Source organism: Protopterus annectens, chromosome 13.part0, assembly GCF_019279795.1.
Source record: "Protopterus annectens isolate FY-2018-M chromosome 13.part0, PAN1.0, whole genome shotgun sequence".
In the NCBI taxonomy this organism is placed as follows: Eukaryota; Metazoa; Chordata; order Ceratodontiformes; family Protopteridae; genus Protopterus; species Protopterus annectens.
In genome coordinates, this window is record NC_056747.1 from 794,998,458 (window position 1) to 795,020,803 (window position 22,346).

At 42.0% G+C, this 22,346-nt stretch overlaps 1 protein-coding gene across 1 annotated transcript in view; it reads right to left on the minus strand.

Annotated features, from left to right (window-relative positions):
• CENPV (centromere protein V) overlaps positions 1-22,346 on the minus strand; it is a 285,582-nt gene that overhangs the window by 114,160 nt on the left and 149,076 nt on the right. Inside the window, exon 3 of the mRNA XM_044054522.1 lies at positions 7,096-7,165. Within this exon, the coding sequence (XP_043910457.1) occupies positions 7,096-7,165 (70 nt within the window). The remainder of the gene's footprint in view (positions 1-7,095; positions 7,166-22,346) is intronic.

The following is a 22,346-nucleotide window of genomic DNA, read 5'->3' on the forward strand; positions in this document are numbered from 1 at the left end:
GCCCTTGTGGCTCTGACGGATCTAGATTTTTTGAGGTGAAGCATATTCATCAAATCTGGGTTTGACATGGCCTTGTATGTCAGGCAAAGGTCACCTCTGAGCAAGCGGTAAGCGACTGAATAGAGCTGGAGTTCTTTCAGTTGGGCAGCATAGGACAGATTTTCCTTTTGGTGAGGAACTTTTGTGGCCTCTCCAGCTGCTGCAAGTGTCGGGTCAGATACATTCCGAATGGGGCATTGTACTCAATCATTGGTCTGATGAGTGATGAGTATAGGGAGACTATGACCTCCCTTGATCTAGATGTGAATCCCTTCATGATAAGGTGGGCAATGTAGAAGGTTTTCCTAACTACTTTAGCTACATGGGTGTCGAATGACAGGCTACTGTCAACCTGGGTCCCCAGGTCCCTGATAACTTCTTCTGTGCTCAGTGGGTTGCCACCTATATGGTAGCTAGGGGTAACCTTGTTTTTCCCGAAGGGTATGACTATGCATTTTTTGGCATTTAACTTTAGGCCATGGCTCTGGCACCAGTTATCCGTTTCTGTGAGACCCTTCTGAAGGATATCTGTGTCAGATGTGTTTTCGACTACGGCCCAGTTTGCAGTCATCTGCAAACTTTGTCAGCCATAACCCTCCTGTGTTTGCTTGTACTGGAAAAGTAGATGCCAAACAAGAGTGGGCCCAGGACTGAGCCCTGTGGGACACCACTTGTGACAGGTTTTGAGTCTGACATGGCGCCAGCAACTCTGACCCTGTGGGTTCTGTCACTCAGCCAGTTTGCAACCCATCTTGTGATGTATGGGTTAACATTTAAGCTGATGAGTTTTTCAATGATACCCGAGTGGGGTATTGTATCGAAGGCCTTCGCCAGATCGAGGTAGGCTGTATGGACTACCTTTCCCTCATCAATGGCTTTGGTGACTGTTTCGAAAAAGTCAACCAAGTTTAAAAGGCATGATCTGCCTTTGACAAAGCCAAACTGGGTTGGATCCAAAGTCTGCAAATTCCCTATGTCTTTATTTATGAGGTCCATTATGATCCTCTTCATGGCTTTGCAGATAAGGCTTGTCAAGCTAATGGGCCGGTAATTTCCAGGGTCGGTGGAAGCACCGCCTTTGTGAAGTGGGACCACAGTCGCAGTGCGCCACTCCCTGGGTACGTATCCAGAGATGAGACTATGATTAAACAGCTGTCCTAGCTGTGGGTTTAATTCCTCGTTGAGTTCGTGGAGCACACATCTGGATATCCACATTCTGCCACCACCGCCGGTCAAAGAAACCACAATGAAAAATTTTTCAAAAGCAAACTTTACGTTATTTAAGACCGAGGTGGGAAGTTTCAAAGCCCCTATGCTAAAGGATAATGCTGTCCAAGTTGCAATATCCTTTACTAATGCACTATACGGGCACCTAAAAGAATGCATGGCTCGTGCTATCCCAGACAAAACCAAGACTCACTCCTCCAAGAAAAGGAAACCAGTCTGGTGGACCCCTGTCATAAACAAGCTATACAATAGAAGGAGGAAACAATTACAGAAAAGAGTAAAATACCAAGTAGGGAAGACATCCCTGATCAGTATCAGCAAGAAACTGCATTCCCTCATAAAATTATCCAAGACTGGCTTCGAAAGAAAAATTGCCATGGACTCCAAAGATAACCACAAGCCATTCTTTAGCTATGTCAAGAATCTAAGTGGCAATTCTCAGATCTGCTCGGAGTTAGTGCAGAATGGCACAAAATACACTGAACCGACTGATATAGCCAACATCCTGGCAGACAGGTTCAGTGCAAACTTCACCCCCAAAAGGGCCCATAACTATACCAGAAGAATGTAGTGCCCCTGAAATCACACACTCAGGTTAAAACAGCCCTCTCCAAAGCCAAAGCCAAAAACACAGCATCAATGGGACTGGACGGTGTCCCAGGCTGCGTCCTACATGAACTCAAAGATGAACTAACCCCTCACCTAAACACACTGTTTAAACTCAGCCTCTCCACAGGCTAAGTGCCCACAGAGTGGCGCATAGCAACGGTTATTCCGCTCCACAAAGGTGGAGCCACAACGGACCCCGGGAACTATCACCCTATAAGCCTGACTAGCTTGGTCTGCAAAGCTATGGAGTGCATCATCATGGATCTCATTAACAGAGACATTGGGAACCTCCAAACACTGGACCCTACCCAGTTCGGCTTTGTTAAGGGAAGAACATGCCTCATAAACCTGGTGGACTTCTTTGAGACAGTTACCGAGGCTATAGACAAGGGAAAGGTGGTCCACACAGCCTACCTAGACCTCGCAAAGGCCTTTGACACCATTCCCCGCTCAGGTATTATAGACAAGCTCACCAGCCTGAACATAAACCCCTATGTCACGAAATGGATTGCCAACTGGCTCATGGACAGAACCCACATAGTAAGAGTTGCAGGAGCTAGGTTTGACTCTAAACCGGTTACAAGTAGTGTTCCCCAGGGCTCAGTCCTAGGACCCCCCCCCCCCATTTGGCATACACCTCAGAGGTACAGGCAAGCACAGGAGGACTATGGCTGACCAAGTTCGCAGACTACTGCAAACTAGGGGCTATAATTGACTCTCTGGCTGACACAGACATCCTCCAAAAGGGTCTCACTGAGACAGATACCTGGTGTCAAAACCATGGCCTCAAGCTAAATGCCAAAAAGTGCATAGTCATCCCTTTTGGAAAAAACAAAGTACCCACAAACTACCACATAGGTGGTAGCCCCCTAAATATGAAAGACGTAATAAGGGATCTGGGGACCCAAGTAGATAGTAACCTCTCCTTTGATAATCACATTGAGAAAGTGGTTAGAAAATCCTTCTATGTGGCCCACCTAATCACAAAAGGGTTTGCATCCAGATCAAAAGATGTCATTGGGCCCCTCTACGCATCACTCATCAGACCCATCATAGAGTACAATGCCCCATTTGGGATGTACCTTACAAGACACCTGTAACAACTGGAAAGACCACAGAAGTACCTCACCAAGAGGATCACTGGCCTCAAGCAGATGCCCTATGCAGCTCGACTGAAGAAACTCCAGCTGTACTTGGTTGCATACCGCCTACTCAGAGGTGATCTCTGCCTGACATACAAAGCCATGTCCAACCCAAAAATGATGGACATGCTCCACCTAAAGAAAACCATATCCCCTCGAGCCACACGCGCCAGGGATCTAAACCTCACCACAACAATAAATAGGGCGTGCTGGAGGGATAGGTTCCTGTTCCAGAGACTTCCCATGCTCTGGAACAAGATTCCAATCTACATTAGGCAGAGCTCCTCGCTAACCCTCTTCAAGAGAAACCTAGACGAGTGGATGGGAAACAGAAAGTTTACCCCAGCGATCACTTCAATGGCTCTGCTGGACAGTGGCACAGGGAACTAATCTAAGGGGGCAGCGAAAGCCAACATATTCCGGCTAGGCTTATAAATGCCTTCGGGCAGATAGCCTAGTACCTACCTATGAATCTATGACCTTTCTGGTTAGGTTCACTCCACGGATTAAGGAGTGGTGTAGGACATAATATGGTATCAGTATATTTACTGTGTATTTTGGTACATTGGATATTGCTGCCTGCAGTATTCTGTGGGTTGTAATAAGCTACTGCATTAGAATTAGAATGGCTATTTTCTAGTCTGCTAATTCTAATGCAGTAGCTTATTATAGCCCTCAGAATAATGCTGGTTACTCAATTCATTGGTCAAGTTACTTCTGGAATAGCATAGTGTTAAAGCATTGCAAGTAGTGATGACTGAATATAAAGTCAGCAAAGTACCAAAATACTAATAAACATTTTGCATCCATTTAAAAAAAGTTTTGAAATTAACTTGGTTGCAGTGCACTTACGTGAGGCAAAGTATGAAGCAGCAGTGAAACAGTGACTTGGGATGACTAAACATAAAGGGAAATGCAAACATAAATTATGATGATTAGTTGTGTGATGGCCTCTCTTCCCCGGGCCAGTAATCAAAGAGCCTCAATCCTCACCACTAAATTCAGTAAGAGACTGTCACTATGAACAGAAATGGATTTACACAGTATTTTCAAATGCAGCTGTCTGCATCAAGCACAATTTCCCCTAACAGCGCACAAGGAACATGCTCTATCTCTGGGACTGGACTCTCTGTCTCTCCAGATCCCAAACAAGATCACTTTGGAGCACTGTGTCCCAGTCCCAAGTAGCTGACACACCCACACCTGGGTATTTGATTTTCAGACACACACACACTCAAGGGAAAGGCTGGCAAGCACTGTGTCCCAGCCCCAAGTAGCTGACACACCCACACCTGGGTATTTGACTTTCAGACACACACACACACTCAAGGGAAAGGTTGGCACATATTTACTAACTGTACTCCTTCTACCCAGACTATAAGGTAACTACGCTACCACCAGTAAACTACTCTCAGGCTCTTACAAGGGCATCCAATTATATGGAATAAAATCAATACTAACATAAATGGTAGAGTGTAACTAAAGCAGCCAGGCTTTTCGGAGTGGCTGAGGCATCACTATAATAAGCACAAGTACTCTCAAGATGTTAAAAGTATTCTGTAAAAGTCCAGCCACAATGAAAGATATAAAAATATTTAATAAATAATAAAATGCAAAACATGAGAATACTAAATATCTAAGTACAGTAAACACCAGAGTTTCAAATCACAGGAGAAATAAAAATACACAGTTGGACAGATTCAAACAGATACAGAAAAATACTACTTAACTAATCTCACAATTTCCTAACTGTCTAAGGGATAACTGTTCCCTAGCTAACTTAATACAGCAAAGCAAGAATAGATGCTGGGAATTTCCACATGGCAAGGTGATGAGCTTCCAACTGACTGAACTGACTATAATAACTGTCATAGATTTTATATCAGGTTCCAAAGAAAGCAAAACAAAACAAAATGATGTGCGAGTTCCATCCTCTCAGTCGTGGTTATGGAATGACATCACATTTGATCACCTGACTCTGGTACAATACACACTCGCAGCTTTGCTAAGATCTGTTGCAGTATCAGAAAGCTATATTTCAAAAACTTCTACTCTTCCCTTCCAGAATTCATTGTTTAAACATAAACATTTAATCAGTTATAACAACACTGTTGATACATTTTTAACACAAGCACCTGTACAAGTCAGTGTGACAGTCAAATGACACAAAACTCCAGCCAACCATGCTGGCATGTCACACATGCACCACCATCCAGCCAAACATGCTGGCTTGTCATACATGCACCGCCACATTCTCCCTGGCACAGATGGGAGTACCTCACACCATCACAAGTTGCTTAATACTTAGGGCAGCACAGTGCTACACCTGGTAATATTACTGGCTCACAGCGCTTGCTTTCTATGTGAATCTTTTATTCTTTGGCGAGGTACTCTGGTTTCCTTGCAGAATGAGCCTCTAAAGTGATTATAGGTGCCTGTGTAGTGTGCTGTGTCAATGTGTGAATGATTGTGGTGTGTCATTCTCTTTGTATGTATGCATCCTAGAATAGACTGCCTTCCCATCCAGAATTGATTCTATACCTTACACCCACTGGTTAGTGGGATAGGATCCACTGTACCCTCAAATCCAGAAGATGACAAAGCAGGAATCCAAGAATGAATGAGGGAACAAACCTGGCCAAGTGAGAGAGCAATATCCAGAGTGAAAAAAGGCAGACAGTAGATAAAAAAGAGAAATTTTGATGAGTGGATGGGAAATAGAAAATTCACCCTGGGGATCACTCCAGTGGCTCTACTCGGCAGAGGCAGTGGGAACTAAGGTTGGGTGGCACGATGCCAGGGTAATCATATGGGATAGGCTTGTAAAGGCTCCAGGATCATTAGCCTAGTACACACCTATGAACTTGTTATGGGCAAAAAACACTGCACACTACATAAAAATCAATATTCAAAGACACTTTCTTAAACATAGTTTACAAAGTCTGATGACATCTACTTAAAAAGTATAAAAATATAAACAAAGTGACTCTGTTTTGGGGTTTGACACTTTTCTTGAGACATCTGCTGTGATTCATTGTTGCTTCACATCCCCATACTGTGCTCATGTACTAGTTTCCCCCAAAAGCTGGGACTAACTGCCACCACAGAACTAGGCAGTCAGTGAACATTTTTTGGTAGCATATAGACAATGGGAGAAGATATCAACCCCCCCCACACACACACACAAAGTGTGGCATTGCAACTGGAAGAGCTGTAAATCACTCCTGTGACTCTCAAAAAAATGAGTTTCAAAATATGGCCAAGTCTGGTGTCAAGGAAAAGACAGCACTGTGGCACTGGCTAAGCCCCCCCCCCCCCAAAAAAAAAAAACAAAGCTTGATTAAAGACACTTTTCAACAGAAAGACCAATAATTCTGTACTTCAGTCAGTTCATCCCCCAGTGACCCAAGTGTAGTACTGAAAAGGGGTCACCTGCAAAAATTCAGACACTAATCCACTGAGTATGGCAAAAGCTTCATTACAACACATCTGCTTAATACATAGTTTTTTTTATAATTAGAAAACAATAATTAAAATAATGTTCACTTTAAAAGACTTCCATCTAGTCCAGTGGAATACGAACTCAGTAATGTGTCTTGTTCTCTGCTGAGCTGATGATCTGAATTGCTACTACAAAATGATCACTGTTGCCTACTCAGAAAGGAGGACGACAACATTTACATAGTGGAATTAAAAGTCTATACCAGCAGTGGTTATTGGACTGCTAAATTAGAAAATACTGAAGGATATGGGTAATTCAGAAGTACACAAAATCTGGTTATTTGCACCATTAAATGCTAGCACAACCACAGTAAAAAAAGATAGAGGAGAAATAGCTGAAGGACAGGATGATGCTGGTCTGTTACAGCAGTCTGTGTTTCCAAAGCTTTATTAAGTGAATCTCATCTTAAACCAGAGTGATGACAGTGAGGGGTAGGGGAGAAGTTAGTGCAGTGGAACTAACTGGTATTGCAGAAATCACAGATACATGGAAATAGTGACACTATATCTTCTAGTGTGTGACATATCTTGTACATGCTTCTCATTTCCCGACCCATACATGTATGATAAATGTTACCTTAAGTAGATGAAATCTAGATGCTGGCACAATGAAGTGCCGATTCTGCTTCTTCGTACAAATGCTGCAGCTGTTAAAGCAGAATGTAACTTAGTACACCAGAAATAAAAGACAAATTATATAAAATGCAGCTGTTAATAAAGAAGCATTAACACAGTTCATATACTATAGGCTATGTGTGCAGTGAATGGCCAATAAATTTGTTAACAGATGTAACCTCTACTTACCATTTGGCACAGAAACAATTCTGTATACACTACCACTTGTTAAAGTCTTACTTAACCACTTCAGCTTTCAAAAAGAATTAGTCTCAAGCATAGCCAGTTCTACTGGTGTACAGGGATAAAGCCCTGGTTGTGAGCCAGGTGACCAGAGTATGAACTGCAGCTCAGGTACCTAGTGGAGCTGTTGCAGGAAGGTAGGAGTGATACAACTCTGCCTGCTCATTACTCTTCAGGGGAGAAAGGGGGGAGCACTTGTTTCTGTTGTAGAATCCCTGTGGAGAGTTTTAAGGAGGCTTAGTTGCAACTTTGATGCTCAAGTACCACTTTTCCCTGTGGTGTAATGTTTTTCCTTAAGGATAGGAGACATTTTACCCCCTAAGGCTGGAATACCTTTGTACCTCACTACAAAGTTTTCTTTGTATGTATCAACACACCTATGTGTGTGTGTGTGTGTGTGTGTATGTATACATACACACACACACACACATATATACATATATATATATATATATATATATATACACACACACACACACACACATACACACACACAGATAGCAAAAAAATATTCAGCACTCATATAAATATCTCTAAAGTCTGTTATAATGCAGCATCATGCAAGAGTCTATTTCCAAATGCCGACTGTTATCAAGCAGAAAATCTACATAAAAATGTAGCCAGAAAGTTCCTTTTAAACTTCATAATAAATGACTTCAGAGTAGTTACTGTTTTCAAACAGTTAATTCAGCATGGAATGATATATCCAGAAGCTTCCTTTTAAACATCTCAGTTTTAATCTCACCAGTGCACAAAATACATTAGAATGACATCCTTATAACAAATTGTTACATTTTAAACCAGCAGGCATCAAACAAACTACAAAAGAGCACTATTCAGTGCTGCTGAAGAAAAAACATGACACACTGATGACACCAATGAGGTGAAACCGGTCTGCTGATATGCCTAACCTAACCCACTGCAAACTACTTTCTGTTTAAAAGCATGGTGAGCCACCTGATTGCTGGTGTTTTCAAGAATAGGACAGGATGGTAGCTAACAGGTAATGAATGGGTCTGAACTCAATTTAACCAGTAGTACCAAAGGGCATTGAGGCTGCTTCACCCAATAAAAAATGTCTGTGAGTAACACTTTATGCAAGCATTATTCTGAGGTTTAAACAAAAACATCTACAACCAATGCAGCCCACTTAACCCAACCAACTTCACTGCAGCAATATCATAAGTTCAATTCTACATGGAAAATTCTGATATTCTGCAGTGAAATTTAGTGTGGTGAAAACAAGGAGCTACATTGTTTATTTACAGTTCATCTACTGTTTTACAACTTTATACACTTTTTTGTTTACATGCTAAGCTTCTGGTTTATACTGAGACTTATAAAATCATTCCGTGTTTCACCTGCACTATTTTACTGTAACTTCCCAGAGCAAAATCATTCTTCAGACTGATGCAGGCATCTCTGAAGCTGACCATTTTGTCTAACAGCACAGAACAGCTGGCAGATTACTTCTCAGTGTCGTATTTTCATCACAGGTCAATATTGTGGCTGTTTTGTATAAAGTACTTGCTTAGACTACAAGTTGTGTAACTATAGGTGAGCAAAGACAGCATATATAACACTATAATACATTACAAACAAATAAGCAGTCACTATAACAAAACCAACCACACCGACAGTCCAGGATTTCAATATTAATTAACTACATTAACTAACATGGCACTGCACATAAAGTTGCTATGCCTGTCGCTGCAAAACTTATTCACTCAAACTGCTGACCTCAGAATTATTTCTAGCATCCTGTAATCATTCTGTGAGCCAGCCACATTCCAAAGTTATGTGCCCAACTTCAGTATAGAACAATCAACCAATAACTACTCTTTACCTATTAGCAAAGATGCCTGAAAAGATCATTTACTCAAAAATGTTCGGCCATACATAAAGTATAATAAATATGTTTAATCATATATACTCAGATTTACTCTGCAACAGTACCTTCCAACTGCTAACTCATCAACTAATTAAAAATGTTGAATTACAGGACATTTTCAGAACACAAGACAAGCAAACATTGATACAAGGGGATATATATATATATATATATATATATATATATATATATATATATATATATATACTGATGAATACAGTAAATGAGGATTTCCATTGCCATGGCAACTATTACTGCCTGCCTGATGGTCACACATCATAATCGTCTGGAAATTGTAAGAATTTGTCAGTGCACATTAGGCAGATGGATGTTATAATACACACACACACACACACCAAAAATACATGCAGACACAGAAAATACTTGTGCACTCTGTACAGAAGACCACTCAGCCAAGAGTCAAGCACTGCGAGGAAGCAGCTCTAACCACTGTGTCACTGTGCCAACACAGAATCTATTAACTTTAACTTAAAATTAAATTGGCCGTCTTGATGCATTGAGTACCACAATTTTTCAGTGTATGACACCACCCCTTTTTAACAAAAGGGAACTTCATAATTTCATACATTTCTATAATGTTCATCTCAATGCATTCATGTATTTATTTTACAAATATGTTTCTACAATTGTTATATGATTTAATGCTGTAAACATTCAAATAAACTAGGAACTGAAAAATATAATTTGTCACATAATGCAGCATGACTATACTATGTTCCCCTGAAATTTATGAGTTCTAATCAGATTCATGGCATTTTACCACAAATACTATTACCAACAGTACATGTAAAGTGTACATACATGCTCCTGAGCATATCAGGAATTTGTGGAAATGTGTATACACTAAAATAATCATTCATGTAGAGAGCAGTATAACCTATACCCCTCCCCATATGAAGTGCCAATCTGCCTACACCCCCTTACATATTCTTAAAATGAAGATGCTCCTACTCAGCACAACAATTATTGCTGTACAGTGTAAATAATAATCACTAATTCCCCTGTACCTTTTGACCTCAGAGAAGATAACAATTTACACATCCTTGAACCTCTTCACACCAGTACAATACGCAGAGAATATACAGAACAACAGATAACAAGGTACCACTAATTTGAAAAAAAATAAAAGCATCTTAAGCAACTGAATATCAAGGAAAAGAGCTTGAGCAAGTCCCTGTAGACCTTATTGCATTTTAAAGAAAATAACTGTGATGACACACATGCATAGAAGTGTCATGTATGAATAAGGACATCAAGTAGCTTCATAGCACATATAATCCTTTAAATGTGTATAATTTAACTGTCTCACTGCTCTTTGTTTTATTTAACAGTTTTTGTTACTTTGTGCTGTTAATACGTTGGTTAAAGCATTTGCTTTAACAGCAGAGCTGTGGTGGTTTCCCGAAGGTTCTACTCGCAGTTTTCTTCACTTCCCTCAGCAACTTTAGCAGTGGTAACAGTGTTTTTATTTGTATTCTACTAAAGGTAGTCTATTTGTGGTTGAATGTCACATTCAACAAAATTTTGTAAGGTTTGTTATATTACTTGAATAGTGAAGTGGTTAAATTGTGACTGTATCAAAGGGCATTCTTAACTGAGTATTTTTTTCTCTGTGAACATGTCAGTAATACCATATGTACAACTGGAGTATAGCAGTGATGGGAAGTTTACCCTTTCTCCAAGGTCATGCCATCTCAAATCATCACCCCCCCCCCTATTTTCTACATGAGGTTGGGATGTCACATCAACTGTCCTCATCTTTCTTGATTCAGTGGTCATGCCTGACTGTCACAGATCTTCTCTCGCACAATCCATCAATCTCTTTGCTGGATGCTCTTGTTTTCTCTTACCGTCTTCTTCTTGTCATTACCAACCCTTCCTTATGAGATTGTCTTTTGCTTTCCTGCACATATGCTTAAACCACTATAATCTGTTCTCATTGGCCTTCTCTGCAGCTGGAGCTACTTTGGCTTCTGCTCTGATGTCCTCATGTCTTCATCTGTTCTACAGTGTACATCCTACCACCCATCTCGGACACTTCACCTCTATTAACCTCTAGCTTCCACAACTGCTCTGCCATCACTGCCCAGGATTCTGCACTGTACAGCAGTACAGGTTGCACAACTGCTTTGTAGACTTCACTTTTTATTTTCTTTGGAATTCTTCTGTCATACACTACCCCAGACACTGTGCCAGCTGTCTGCAGTCCTCCTTATTATATTCAAGACTTCCATTATTCTCAACGACCTCTCCGAGATACTTGAAGCTGTTAACCTATTCCACTGCTTTCCATTCTATCTCAGTTGTTCAGCTTCTTCTAATTACCCATTTAATGCTATGACAATTGTCCTGCCTGTACTCAGCTTCATCCCATCTGCCTTCAGTTTTGTATTCCATTCTCCTATCACTTGCTGATGTTCTTGTTCTGTGTTTGCTTGTAATGCCACAGCATCTTTGTTGATCTGTTCCCTCTGACTTGTTTGTTAATGTAGTCCATCACCAGTATAAACAACAGCGGGCTCTGAGCTGAACCCTGCTGCACAGTAACTTCCACTGGAAACCCCTCTCTCAGTCTGAACACTTTGCACTTGTGTCACTTTATCCCTGTACATAGCCTGCACTGACTCTACCAATGTTTATGGGACTTCCAACCATCGCAGGACTGCCCAAATTGGATTAATTGGGAACTTGTCATATGCTTTCTCCAAGTCTAGAAATGTCCAGTTGGACTCTTTCCTCATCATTAGCATCTTAACTATCTGTCTCGCAGCAAATATCAAGTCAGTTGTGCTGCAACCTGATCTGAATTGCTCATCTCCCATCTTACTTTCTATTACTCTCTAAATTTGTTTTTCAGTCTCCCTTTCCAACATTTTTATGCAAAGTGACAGGAGTTTGAGACTGTCCACAATTGGGAATGTTCCCCATGTTCTTGTACAGTGGGACTAGAATGCTTATTGTGTGACTTCAGAGTTGGTATATATGTAAGTTACGTATGGGGCTGCAAAAGGGCTTTCCGCCTGTAACAGGTACTTGCTTATAGTGTTATTCTATGTTGTTGTTGTTATTATGGGAATGGGTGGAGTTGTTCTGTATATTTACAGGTAAGTTTGTCATGTGATATGGTGGTACAGATTTCAATGGTGAAATTAATATATGTAGGCAGTGACTGTCCTGTGTATAAATGTCACAGTTGTTGCGTCTTTCGGCTTATCCCGGCTAGGGGTCGCCACAGCGGAACTCCGGTCCACTAATGTTTGGTAGTGGATTTTTACATGCCGAGTTACCAGCCCTGACGCACAACCTTCAAAGAAGGCACGCTCATTCATGCATGCCTCCACACAGAAGACATTCTAGCTGAGAATCGAACGGGACAACGTCTTGCTGTAAGGCGACAATGCTACCGCAGCACCACTACTGCGGGTCATAAATGTCACAGTGTGAAATCTTATCTTCAGCACTGTCGATGTATTCTTGGTTGCACTTGGCAGTTTGGCTATTAATGAAGTACTGGGTATAAGGTTCAATTAGTTTAAATTCTAAATACTTGCACTTTAATGAAAATACATTTGAACTGTAATTGGTAGATTGCATTTTGACAATAATGTAATTATGTAAACCATCATAATTCCATTACTAGACATTCTATCTACAATTTTAAACTTATAAGGCATCCCATTTAGTGTCTAGTTCCAGTGTATAATCATCACAAGGAAGATTACATGTCACATTTATATTTTGTTGGTGTTTATCAAAAAGTTTTATAAATGATCAGTGTCTTTTCACAGCATCCATCTATACCTTTGACTGCTTAAGGTTCTGAAAAATAGAAAAAAAATGTTTTTATTGTCTTACCTTTTTCATCAACACTGTCTATCCTGTTTCAAAACCGCTCCTCTTTGTCTCTTACAATCATCCTTTGTTTTTGTTTTATTCTGTTTTTGACATATCTAGCTTGTCATCCTGAGCAGTTTCTTTGCACCACAGATGGAACATCATTTTTATGTGAGTAAACATCAAGGTAGCTGATATCACATCTGTAATAGGGTGCACGGCACTTCTGCATCCCCTTAGCATCATGAAAATATGTTGCTCCCATGCCACATCTTTTGTGTTGTCAGTTTTACAACTTTTGCAATCAGTTTCACTATGAAAACATCATATGACAAAACCACAAGCATTAGAAACTCTGAAAACTAACTCCTGAAATACAGAAGGGTAAACAAAGTTAAATGCAACTTATTTTTGTGGCGAGGAAAGCAAGCTGCATCTCCCAATGTGGGGACAACCGCCCAGAACTTAATATCAAATCCAGAGTCACATCAATTTAAAGAAAAGAGAACCCCCCCTCCCCCCCCCCAAAAAAAAAAAGGAATAACTAGTGGTATTCACTTACAAATCCCACTGGCAGTGATCTTCTATGGGAAACGGTGATGATGTTCCTTAATGTCTTATGCTTCGGGCAACTGATATCTAGGGAATTTCACTTTTGACCACTTGTAGAGATATCTTTTCAAAGTCAGCTGTAAACCTTTCCTTCCCCCTTTATTTAAAGTTAGGACATTATTAACTTGTAACATCATAACAAAATAAATATAAAGTTACATGAAAAGTGTAAACCTGCAGTATATATTACCAAATATAATAAAAGTCTCAAGATGGACTACAATATAGTACAACAAAATAACTAACTAATCTAACTATATACATATATTAGATTTCCCTTCAATCATGTTAGTAAAAATAGATCGCTATTACTATAATGCATCCCAGATTAGAATGGAATTTCTTTTCTTGCTGTTGTACTGTAGAGTATTATTTCTATACTTGCCTAATAAGAAATTAACTTAGGCCAAACAATATAGTTAACCACAGGAGCTTTTTTTCTCATAAAATACTACTGATCTCGCCTTCTCATGTATAAAGATGGTTAAACCAATAAATTCTGAAATGTATTTATTTTATTTGCTTTACGTTTGTTTACTGGGAAAGTCCGACTGGACATTGGTCCTTTTTCAGCGGAGGCCCAGGGAGAAAAGCTCCACAAATAACATTTATACACAGAATAACAGTATCATTATGAGATCACACATTATACTACATAGTGACAACAGCATAAATTGACATAGGACATAAATCGTATACTAGCACTAATAATTTTTAAAATATTAGTTTCAATAGAAAGTAGTCGTTACATATTTGCAGCTGTCAATGATTACATCCAGAGTAAGGACATGTAGCTACATTTAACAGCAAATATGAAGTGGGAAAAAGTATGCATTAAAGGTTTAAAAGATAAGGACAGAAATATTGAGTAGAGGATGAAGGAGTGATAGAAGAGTTACAGTGATATGGAGACAGAGTGAGAGAAGGAAGGTTTGTAGTGTTAGCCTGGACTGTTGCAGTTGCAAAGCCATGAGTTTATCAAATGTAATTTTAAGGACTTTTTAAATTCATGTGTGGATGTTATTGCAGTGATGAGAGGGGAAGTTCTTTCCATTGTTTGGCTATTGTGTTAGAGCAGAGGGATGACCCGGTGGCATTATTTTCTTTAGTTACTTTGAGGAGGAGTTTATTAGTGGAGTACAAGTTTCTGGTACAAGAGTATGGTGTTATCAGGTTTTGTAGTACTGGGGCTTTTTTGGGGTGATATAGAATTGTGTGTGACTGGGCAAGTTGGTTATAGATAAGTAGTTGAGGTAGTTCAAGCCAATTAAGCTGTATGAGAAGTAGACAGTGGTGTGATCTATAAGTACAGTTAGTAGCGAATTTGGTTATTGTAGCAGGCTTCTAGTTTGCTTAAGTTAGATTTTCTAAGGTTAGTGAGAATAGGAGAGGCATACAGTAATGTAGAAATGAGATGTGTGTGTGCAATAGTGGCCCTAATACTGTTTGTTAAGAAAGTACAGTCGTGTACACTTACCATAAATGTAGATGTTAGAGTGCATTCACTGTTGCAGTCATTACATTTGGGTTATCTGCTTGCAGGTAGCCCTCAGTTGGCCTGATTAACAAAGTCTTGGGTCCTGCGTCGGTTGCTTCCCTTCATCCATGATGTCAGGGGTATAAAACATGCAACCGATGCCATTACATCAGTTTTTCTTGCCCCAGATGTCAGGTGCCCCCCAAATGGGGAGCAATTAAATATAAAAGTACAATGAAATACCTCCAACAAAAAAGCAAATATACCAAAAAGGCTTTTAAGCATAGTAAAGGAAAGTAGAGGTATAGCCAAAAGAAATTGGGGGCTGGAGGGAGGGTAACCAGGACTGCAACAGTGAAAACACTTGAACATCTACATTTATGGTAAGTGTACACAACTGTACTATGTTCTTCGTGTTGCACTGTTGCAGTCATTACATTTGGGTAGATTCCCAAAGCTGTGGTTGGGAGGAGGAATTTAGATAGCATTAGGACGAGCTATAAGGCCCTGCAAGACTGCAGTGGCAAAGCCAGCTATGGATTTAGAGAAAATTGGCAAATGGTAATGCTTGGTGAAAGTATGTACAGAACTCCAGGTAGCAGCTTCTAGGATGTCCTTGGTAGGGACGCCTCTGAGAAAGGCTGTAGAGGTAGATGCAGCCCTGGTGAAGTGAGGTCTGATCCCCTGGGGGATAGGTTTTCCATGCTGCTTTTAGCAGAAATTAATGCAATGGCCTATCCATTTAGAAATAGTTTGCTTTGAAATAGCCTTCCCCTCTGCCCCTGCAGCAAATGCCACCAGCAGTTGTTCAGATTTCCTTTGTGATTTAGTCCTGTCCAAGTAAAATCTGAGTTGTCTGTGTACATCTAAGGAATGCAATATCCGTTCTCCTTTGTTCTGTGGATTGGGAAAGAAGGTTGGCAAATGAATGGACTGATTAAGAGCCACACTGGATACCACCTTGGTCATGAAGTATGGATTGATTCTGAGAGACACCCTGTCCGCATGAAAGATGATGAAAGGCTCCACTGCCATAAGGGCCTGTAATTCTGATACCCTTCTAGCTGAAGTGATTGCTAAAAGGAAAGCTGTTTTCCAAGAAAGAAATTTTAGGGCTGCAGTAGCAGCTGGTTCGAAAGGAGGTAGAGTGAGTTTCTCCAAAACAAAGTTAAGGTCCCAGGCTAGAGTTGGAGCTCTCCTGGGTGGTCTTAAATTTTTGGCCCCTCTGAGGAACTGCTTGAGCAGTGGATGAGAGAAGGGGTGGGGGGTTCTGTGTTATAATGAGCTGAAATGGTTGAGGCGTGGATTTTAATGGAGGAAAAAGTCAGGCCCTTGTGAAGCATCTCAGTTACGTATCGTAAAATCTGAGGTAAATTGGGCTCTGCTATGCTCATCCCTTGAGATTGGTTCCAGGCACAGAATCTTTTCCATTTTTCAGCATAGGATTTTCTAGTGCTAGGCATCCTTGCCTCTAAAATGATATCCATCAACAGGTTTAGTGAGGGGTGGTAAAGGAGAGATTATGTAATTAGCCAGGCTGCAAGGTTCAGTGTTAGAAGCTGAGGGTGCAGAATGTGGTTCTCCTGTTGAGGCAACAGGGAAGGAGTCTGAGGCAGGTGCCATGGGGATAACCATGACACACTGCGCAGGAGGGGGTACCAGTGTTGGTGCGGCCAGTCTGGAGCAATCAAAATCATCCTTGGTTTGTCCTGTTTGATTTTTATTAGTACTTTGGAGAGCAGAGGCAGAGGAGGGAAGGCCTAGACTGATAGGTTTTTCCAACCGAAGGACAGAGCATCCACTTTCCAGGCTTGTTTGTGGGGAGTCCTTGTGCAAAATTTGTCCAATTGGTAGTTCTGGGGAGAGGCAAACAGGTCTATATCTGGGCTCCCCCCATTTGCTTGTCAACATGTTGAAAATCCTTGGTTCCAGTTTCCACTCGTGTGGGTCCATAAGGTTTCTGCTTAGTCCGTCTGTCAGTGTATTTAACTTTCCTGACAGGAATTGTGCTTGTATGTGCACTTGGTAGCTCAAGGCTGTGTTCCACAATGCCATGGCTAGTCTGCAGAGGGGGTAAGAATGTGTGCCCCCCTGCTTGTTTATGTACCACATAACAGTGATGTTGTCCGTCTTTACCATTAGTTGTCCTGGAAGAATTTGGTCCTTGAAGGCTGTCAGAGCATTCTGTACAGCTAACATTTCTTTTTGATTGATATGCAGGTGCATTTGACTTGGGTTCCATTTGCCCTGAATGCACTTCCCTGCCAGGTAAGCCCCCCCCCCCCCATGCATAGTCTGATGTATCTGTTGTTAGGGTTTGCGCGGCAGGGGGTGGTGTGAAAGGTAGTCCCTTGTTTTGGTGGCAGGCCTCTGCCCACCAAAGGAATTCTAGGCATAGGCAAGGTATGATAGGAATCATCGCTTCTAGATCCTGAGAATGTTGACACCATAGGCTTTTTAGATACCACTGTAGTTTCCTCATATGCAGTCTTGCATATGGAATTAGAAGAATGCAGAAGGCCATGAACCCCAAGGCTTGCAGTATTTGTCCTGCAGATAGCAGGGTCTTTGTGGCCACTTGTTTGAATAGGTTGTCAAATGAATTTGTTTCTCTGGCGTGAGGTGGGCCACCTGGGAAGTTGTATTTAAGCTTGCTCCCAGGAATATAATTTGTTGGCAGGTACCAGGTGTGATTTCTTTTCGTTTAGGATGTATCCCAAACAAGTTAGAACCCTTTGTGCAAAGGCCAGATGATTCAAAAGTATGTCCTGGCTTTCTGCCTGAAGTAGGCAATCGTCCACATATGGCTATATTTGAATATTTCTTTGCCTGCAAAATGCAATGACTGGAGCTAGGCACTTTGTGAATACCCTGGGCGCAGTAGATAAGCCAAAGGGCAGTGCAGAGAACTGATAGTGTAAGTAGCCTGCTTTGAAGCGTAGGTATCTTCTGCAAGATTCCCTGATTGGGATGTGCAGGTATGCTTCTTTTAAATCTAGCGTTGCCAGCCAGGCATCTTTGCCTAGCATAGGAAGTAATTGTTGAAGAGTCAGCATCTTGAATTTTGTAATCTAAAGAAAGGTGTTTAGAGTAGACAGGTCCAGGATAGGACACCATGAATTGTCTTTTCTGGGTGCCAGGAAAAGTCTCGAGCAGAATCCTTGTCCCTTTTCCTCTTCTGGTACCAGCTGAATAGCCCCCATGCTTAAGAGAGAAAGTGCTTGTTTTTGGGCCTCTGCCCGCTGATTTGGGGGTAGGTCCGGCCACCCGCTTGATGTTGGCAACTTATGGAAGTAAAATCTGTATCCCTGGGACACTATATTTAAAACCCATTTGTCCTGGGTAATGAGCTCCCAGTTCTTTGCATGAAGAGCAATCTTTCCCCCCAAAGGGGCAGCCAGCTAAGAAGTGCTTGGAAATTTTAAAAGGAAGGCATTGGGGCAGTTTACCATAGGGGGGAGTCTTATTACTCCTAGATTTAGAAGTGGGAGACCCCCCCACTGCTTGGTCTTGTGTGTCCCCTGGGACTGAAACCTGGGTTTTTTGCTGTGTATGGGTTTGGCTTGAGAAGACCTGGAAGGGGCTGGAAAGGACCAATTCTTAGAAGGCCAGTGCCTACTAAGTCTAGGAAGCTGAACTTGTAAGAAATCTTTAACAGTTTGCATAGATTTAGCTTTATCTTCCATCTTTTTAAGAACTTCCTCAGCCTTGTTGCCAAACAGGCGGTCCTGATTTAAGGGAGCATCCAAAAATTTAGTTTTAACATGATCAGGCAAAGATTGCTCCTTAAGCCAAGCATGCCTTCTGAGCACAGACCTAGTAACAGCGGCCCTGCAAGAGGTCTCTAATGAATCAAAACCACACTGCAAAGTATGTTTTCTAACTTTTTCAGCAGAATGCATTAAATCCTGTAATTCTTTATTTTCCACACAGTCAGGAATCAACATCATTTTCTGTTTAAGCAATCCAATAACATGTTGCTGATACTTTAACATATGAAACTGGCAGTTTAAAGCCCTAATGGCCAAGGTTGCAGAAGTGTAAACCTTCTTACCCCATCTATCCAACGCCCTGGAGTCTCTATCAGAAGGGGTAGGATTTTTAGCAGTAGAAACCTTAATGCCCTTGGGCCCCTGTGAAATAGTCTCTGGATCCACAGTAGGATTTTTAAAAAGAAACTTGTGTGACTCAGGAACCCTGTAGTATCTGTATGGTGTTCTGGGAGCAGGAGGCAAGGAATCAGGGGCCAAACTAGATTCCGAAAATGCATCATCAACATTGTCTAGTACAGGAGGAATAGCTAAAGGCCTATGCTGAGGTAGGAGTAAGAAATCCCTAAGCCTCTTTTTTGAATCAGAAAAATCCTGGCTTTCCCAGTGCAAATGCTCCCATAGAGTATGTAAGGTTTCCCCAAAAGAAAAATCCTCTGGAGGGGTAGCAGAGGGAATGGAGTCCTCTGCATCAGAATCCTCATAGGTAGATAAGGGCAAATCCAAATCATCAGAAGAATCAGAAAAAAACAGAATCCTGGTCAGAAGATTCATAAATCACTTCAGTCCTAGGCCTCTTAGAAATGGTGGTGGGGGGGGGGGGGGTTGGCTACCCCTGATTAGAGTTATTAGATCTTCAGCCATTCTTATCATTTGTTTTTTAGGCATAGAGCCCTGAGCATGTGGCCTGGGCATCGTTTTTTAGGCATGGTTCGAGATTTAGGCCTAAGAGAAGAAGGAGGCATCGGTTTAATATGTAAGTCCATAGGCCTGAATACACCCTCAGAAGCCTGCACAGCGGCTCCGGACCCATCCAAGGTAGAGACATCCGCGGGTTCCATAGTTGAAGCATCTCGCAGACTCCAAATGGGTCTCAGTAGAGGCCTGTGAATCAGAAGTAGCGGGTATCAGGGGCTGCGAAAGAGCCACACTGAGTACCGGCGAACTGGCGACTGCCTTAAGAGAAGCATCATCGGCAGTTTTGAACCTCGGCGGCCTGTCTCTGTCTTTATTTTTGTTTTTTTTCGGAATCCCGGTAGTCAGATAGCTAACAGACGACATTTCTGGATAATTAAACCAAGAACTGAAATATTTACAGGCGAAAATATACCGACTACAGATAGTGCGCTGATTAATAAAGCACAAAACCGACAGCAAGGTACATCGCAGTCAGGGCCTAGGCAAGGAATACAGTACGAATGAAAATCTTTATGAGGTATTTGCTTTCCACAAGTTATGCAATTATTAACTTTTACTGACAAAAGGAGCAAGAAAAAGTTTCCCCAACGGGGTACTTAGCTTTAGTTGAAGACCTCAGTTCTGAAACTCGAAAACGAAAATTTCAGGAGTTGGCCGACCGGCACTTGCGAACTGCTTCTGCTTCGGGCACCGCACGGCAAGAAAGACTGATGTAAAGGCGTTGGCTGCATGTTTTACACCCCTGACGACCTGACATCATGGAAGAAGGGACAGCAACCGATGCAGGACCCAAGACTTTGTTAATCAGGCCTGAGGGCTACCTGCAAGCAGATAACCCAAATGTAATGACTGCAACAGTGAAACACGAAGAACATCTGTTTATTTCTATACAATGTTCCTATTTTCTTGTGGTGTTTCTTTATGGTGAGGGAGGTATGGATATTGAATTTCAGGTTACAATCAATCTCAATGCCAAGAAGCTTTGTGTGGGCAACAGGAGCTGTGGTAGTTTTGTTTTTGGATATGATGTTAAATGAGAGGTTAGGATTGGTATGTTGTGTAGGTTGGAAGATAAGATGTCCTTCAAGAATGCAACCGCAGTCCTGACATATGGGTTGTCCTGCCTCAGGCAGCCCTTCGGTCGGCCAGATTCCAAAGTCTGGGTCCGGCATCAGCCGATGTCGCCTCCTCCCCGACGTCAGAGCGGCTGGAGTATAAAGGCATCCGCCGACGCCATCTTCTTCAGTCTTTCTTGCCGCGCGGTGCCCGAAGCAGAAGCAGTTCGCAAATGCCGGTCGGTCAGCTCCTGTGTTTTCAGTTACCGAAGTCATCTAAAAGCTAAGTACCCCGTTAGGGAACATTTTTTCTTGCCTCAGCCGATGTCAGAAAAAATTGAAAAAGTTAATAATTGTTTGTCTTGTGGTAAACAAATACCTCATAAGGACTTCCATTCTTACTGCCTCCCTTGCTTGGGCCCAGACCACGACGTCTCGGCCTGTGCTGCCTGTGCTTGCTTTAATAAGCGCACACTCAGGCGCCGGGCAGAATTTGACGAAGACTATTTTGGCGAATCTTTCGCTTATATCATGCCGTCGGAACAACCGACAGCTCAATCTTCCAAAAAACGCAAGGACCGGGACCGACATCCTCGGCCCGCGTCTTCCACCGATACCACACCTAAGCCCTCCGCGAGTGCTTCGGTCCCTTCGGAAGTGGTAATTCTACCGCCCCAGGCTGACGACACCGCTTTAACGCGTTCTTCGGTCCCGGAGATTTCACCGGTGCTGGTTGTTGATTTTCCTCCAGAAACCGAAGTTCTGGATTTACCCGACACCATTCCTGTGGACAAGGTTACCCCTGCACGTGGGGCAGCTAGGCCTCCGGTATCCATGTCCATCAAGGCCTTTGCACGTGCTAAGGCTGCCAGCCAGGCCAAGGCCCATCCTAAGCCTATTGCTCAGGGCCCCTCTTCAGATAGACAGATCATGACTCTTGCTGCAGATTTAATCTCTCTTATCAGGGGTTCTCAGCTGTACCCAGACAGAGGTTCTCAGCCGCCTGCAGATAAAAGGCCTAGAACTGAGCAGACAGACACCCTTTCTTCAGATGAAGCCTCTGGGGATTCAGAGCACTCAGATACCCAGGAAGAATCCTTCCAGGCCTATGAGGACTCGGATGCTGAGGATTCAATTCCCTCTGCCTCCCCTCCAGAGGATATTTCTTTTGGTGAAGTTCTCCACTCCATGAGAGAACATTTTCAGTGGCAGGGTCAGGAATTCTCTGACTCCAGGAAAAGGCTACGTACCTTCCTTAAGCTACCCCAACACAGACCTTTATCTATTCCTCCAGTGTTGGATGTCCTTGATGATGTATATTCAGACTCCAGTGCTTCGCCTGATTCTCTCCCTCCTGCTCCTGTCAAACCTGACAGATATTACAGGGTCCCT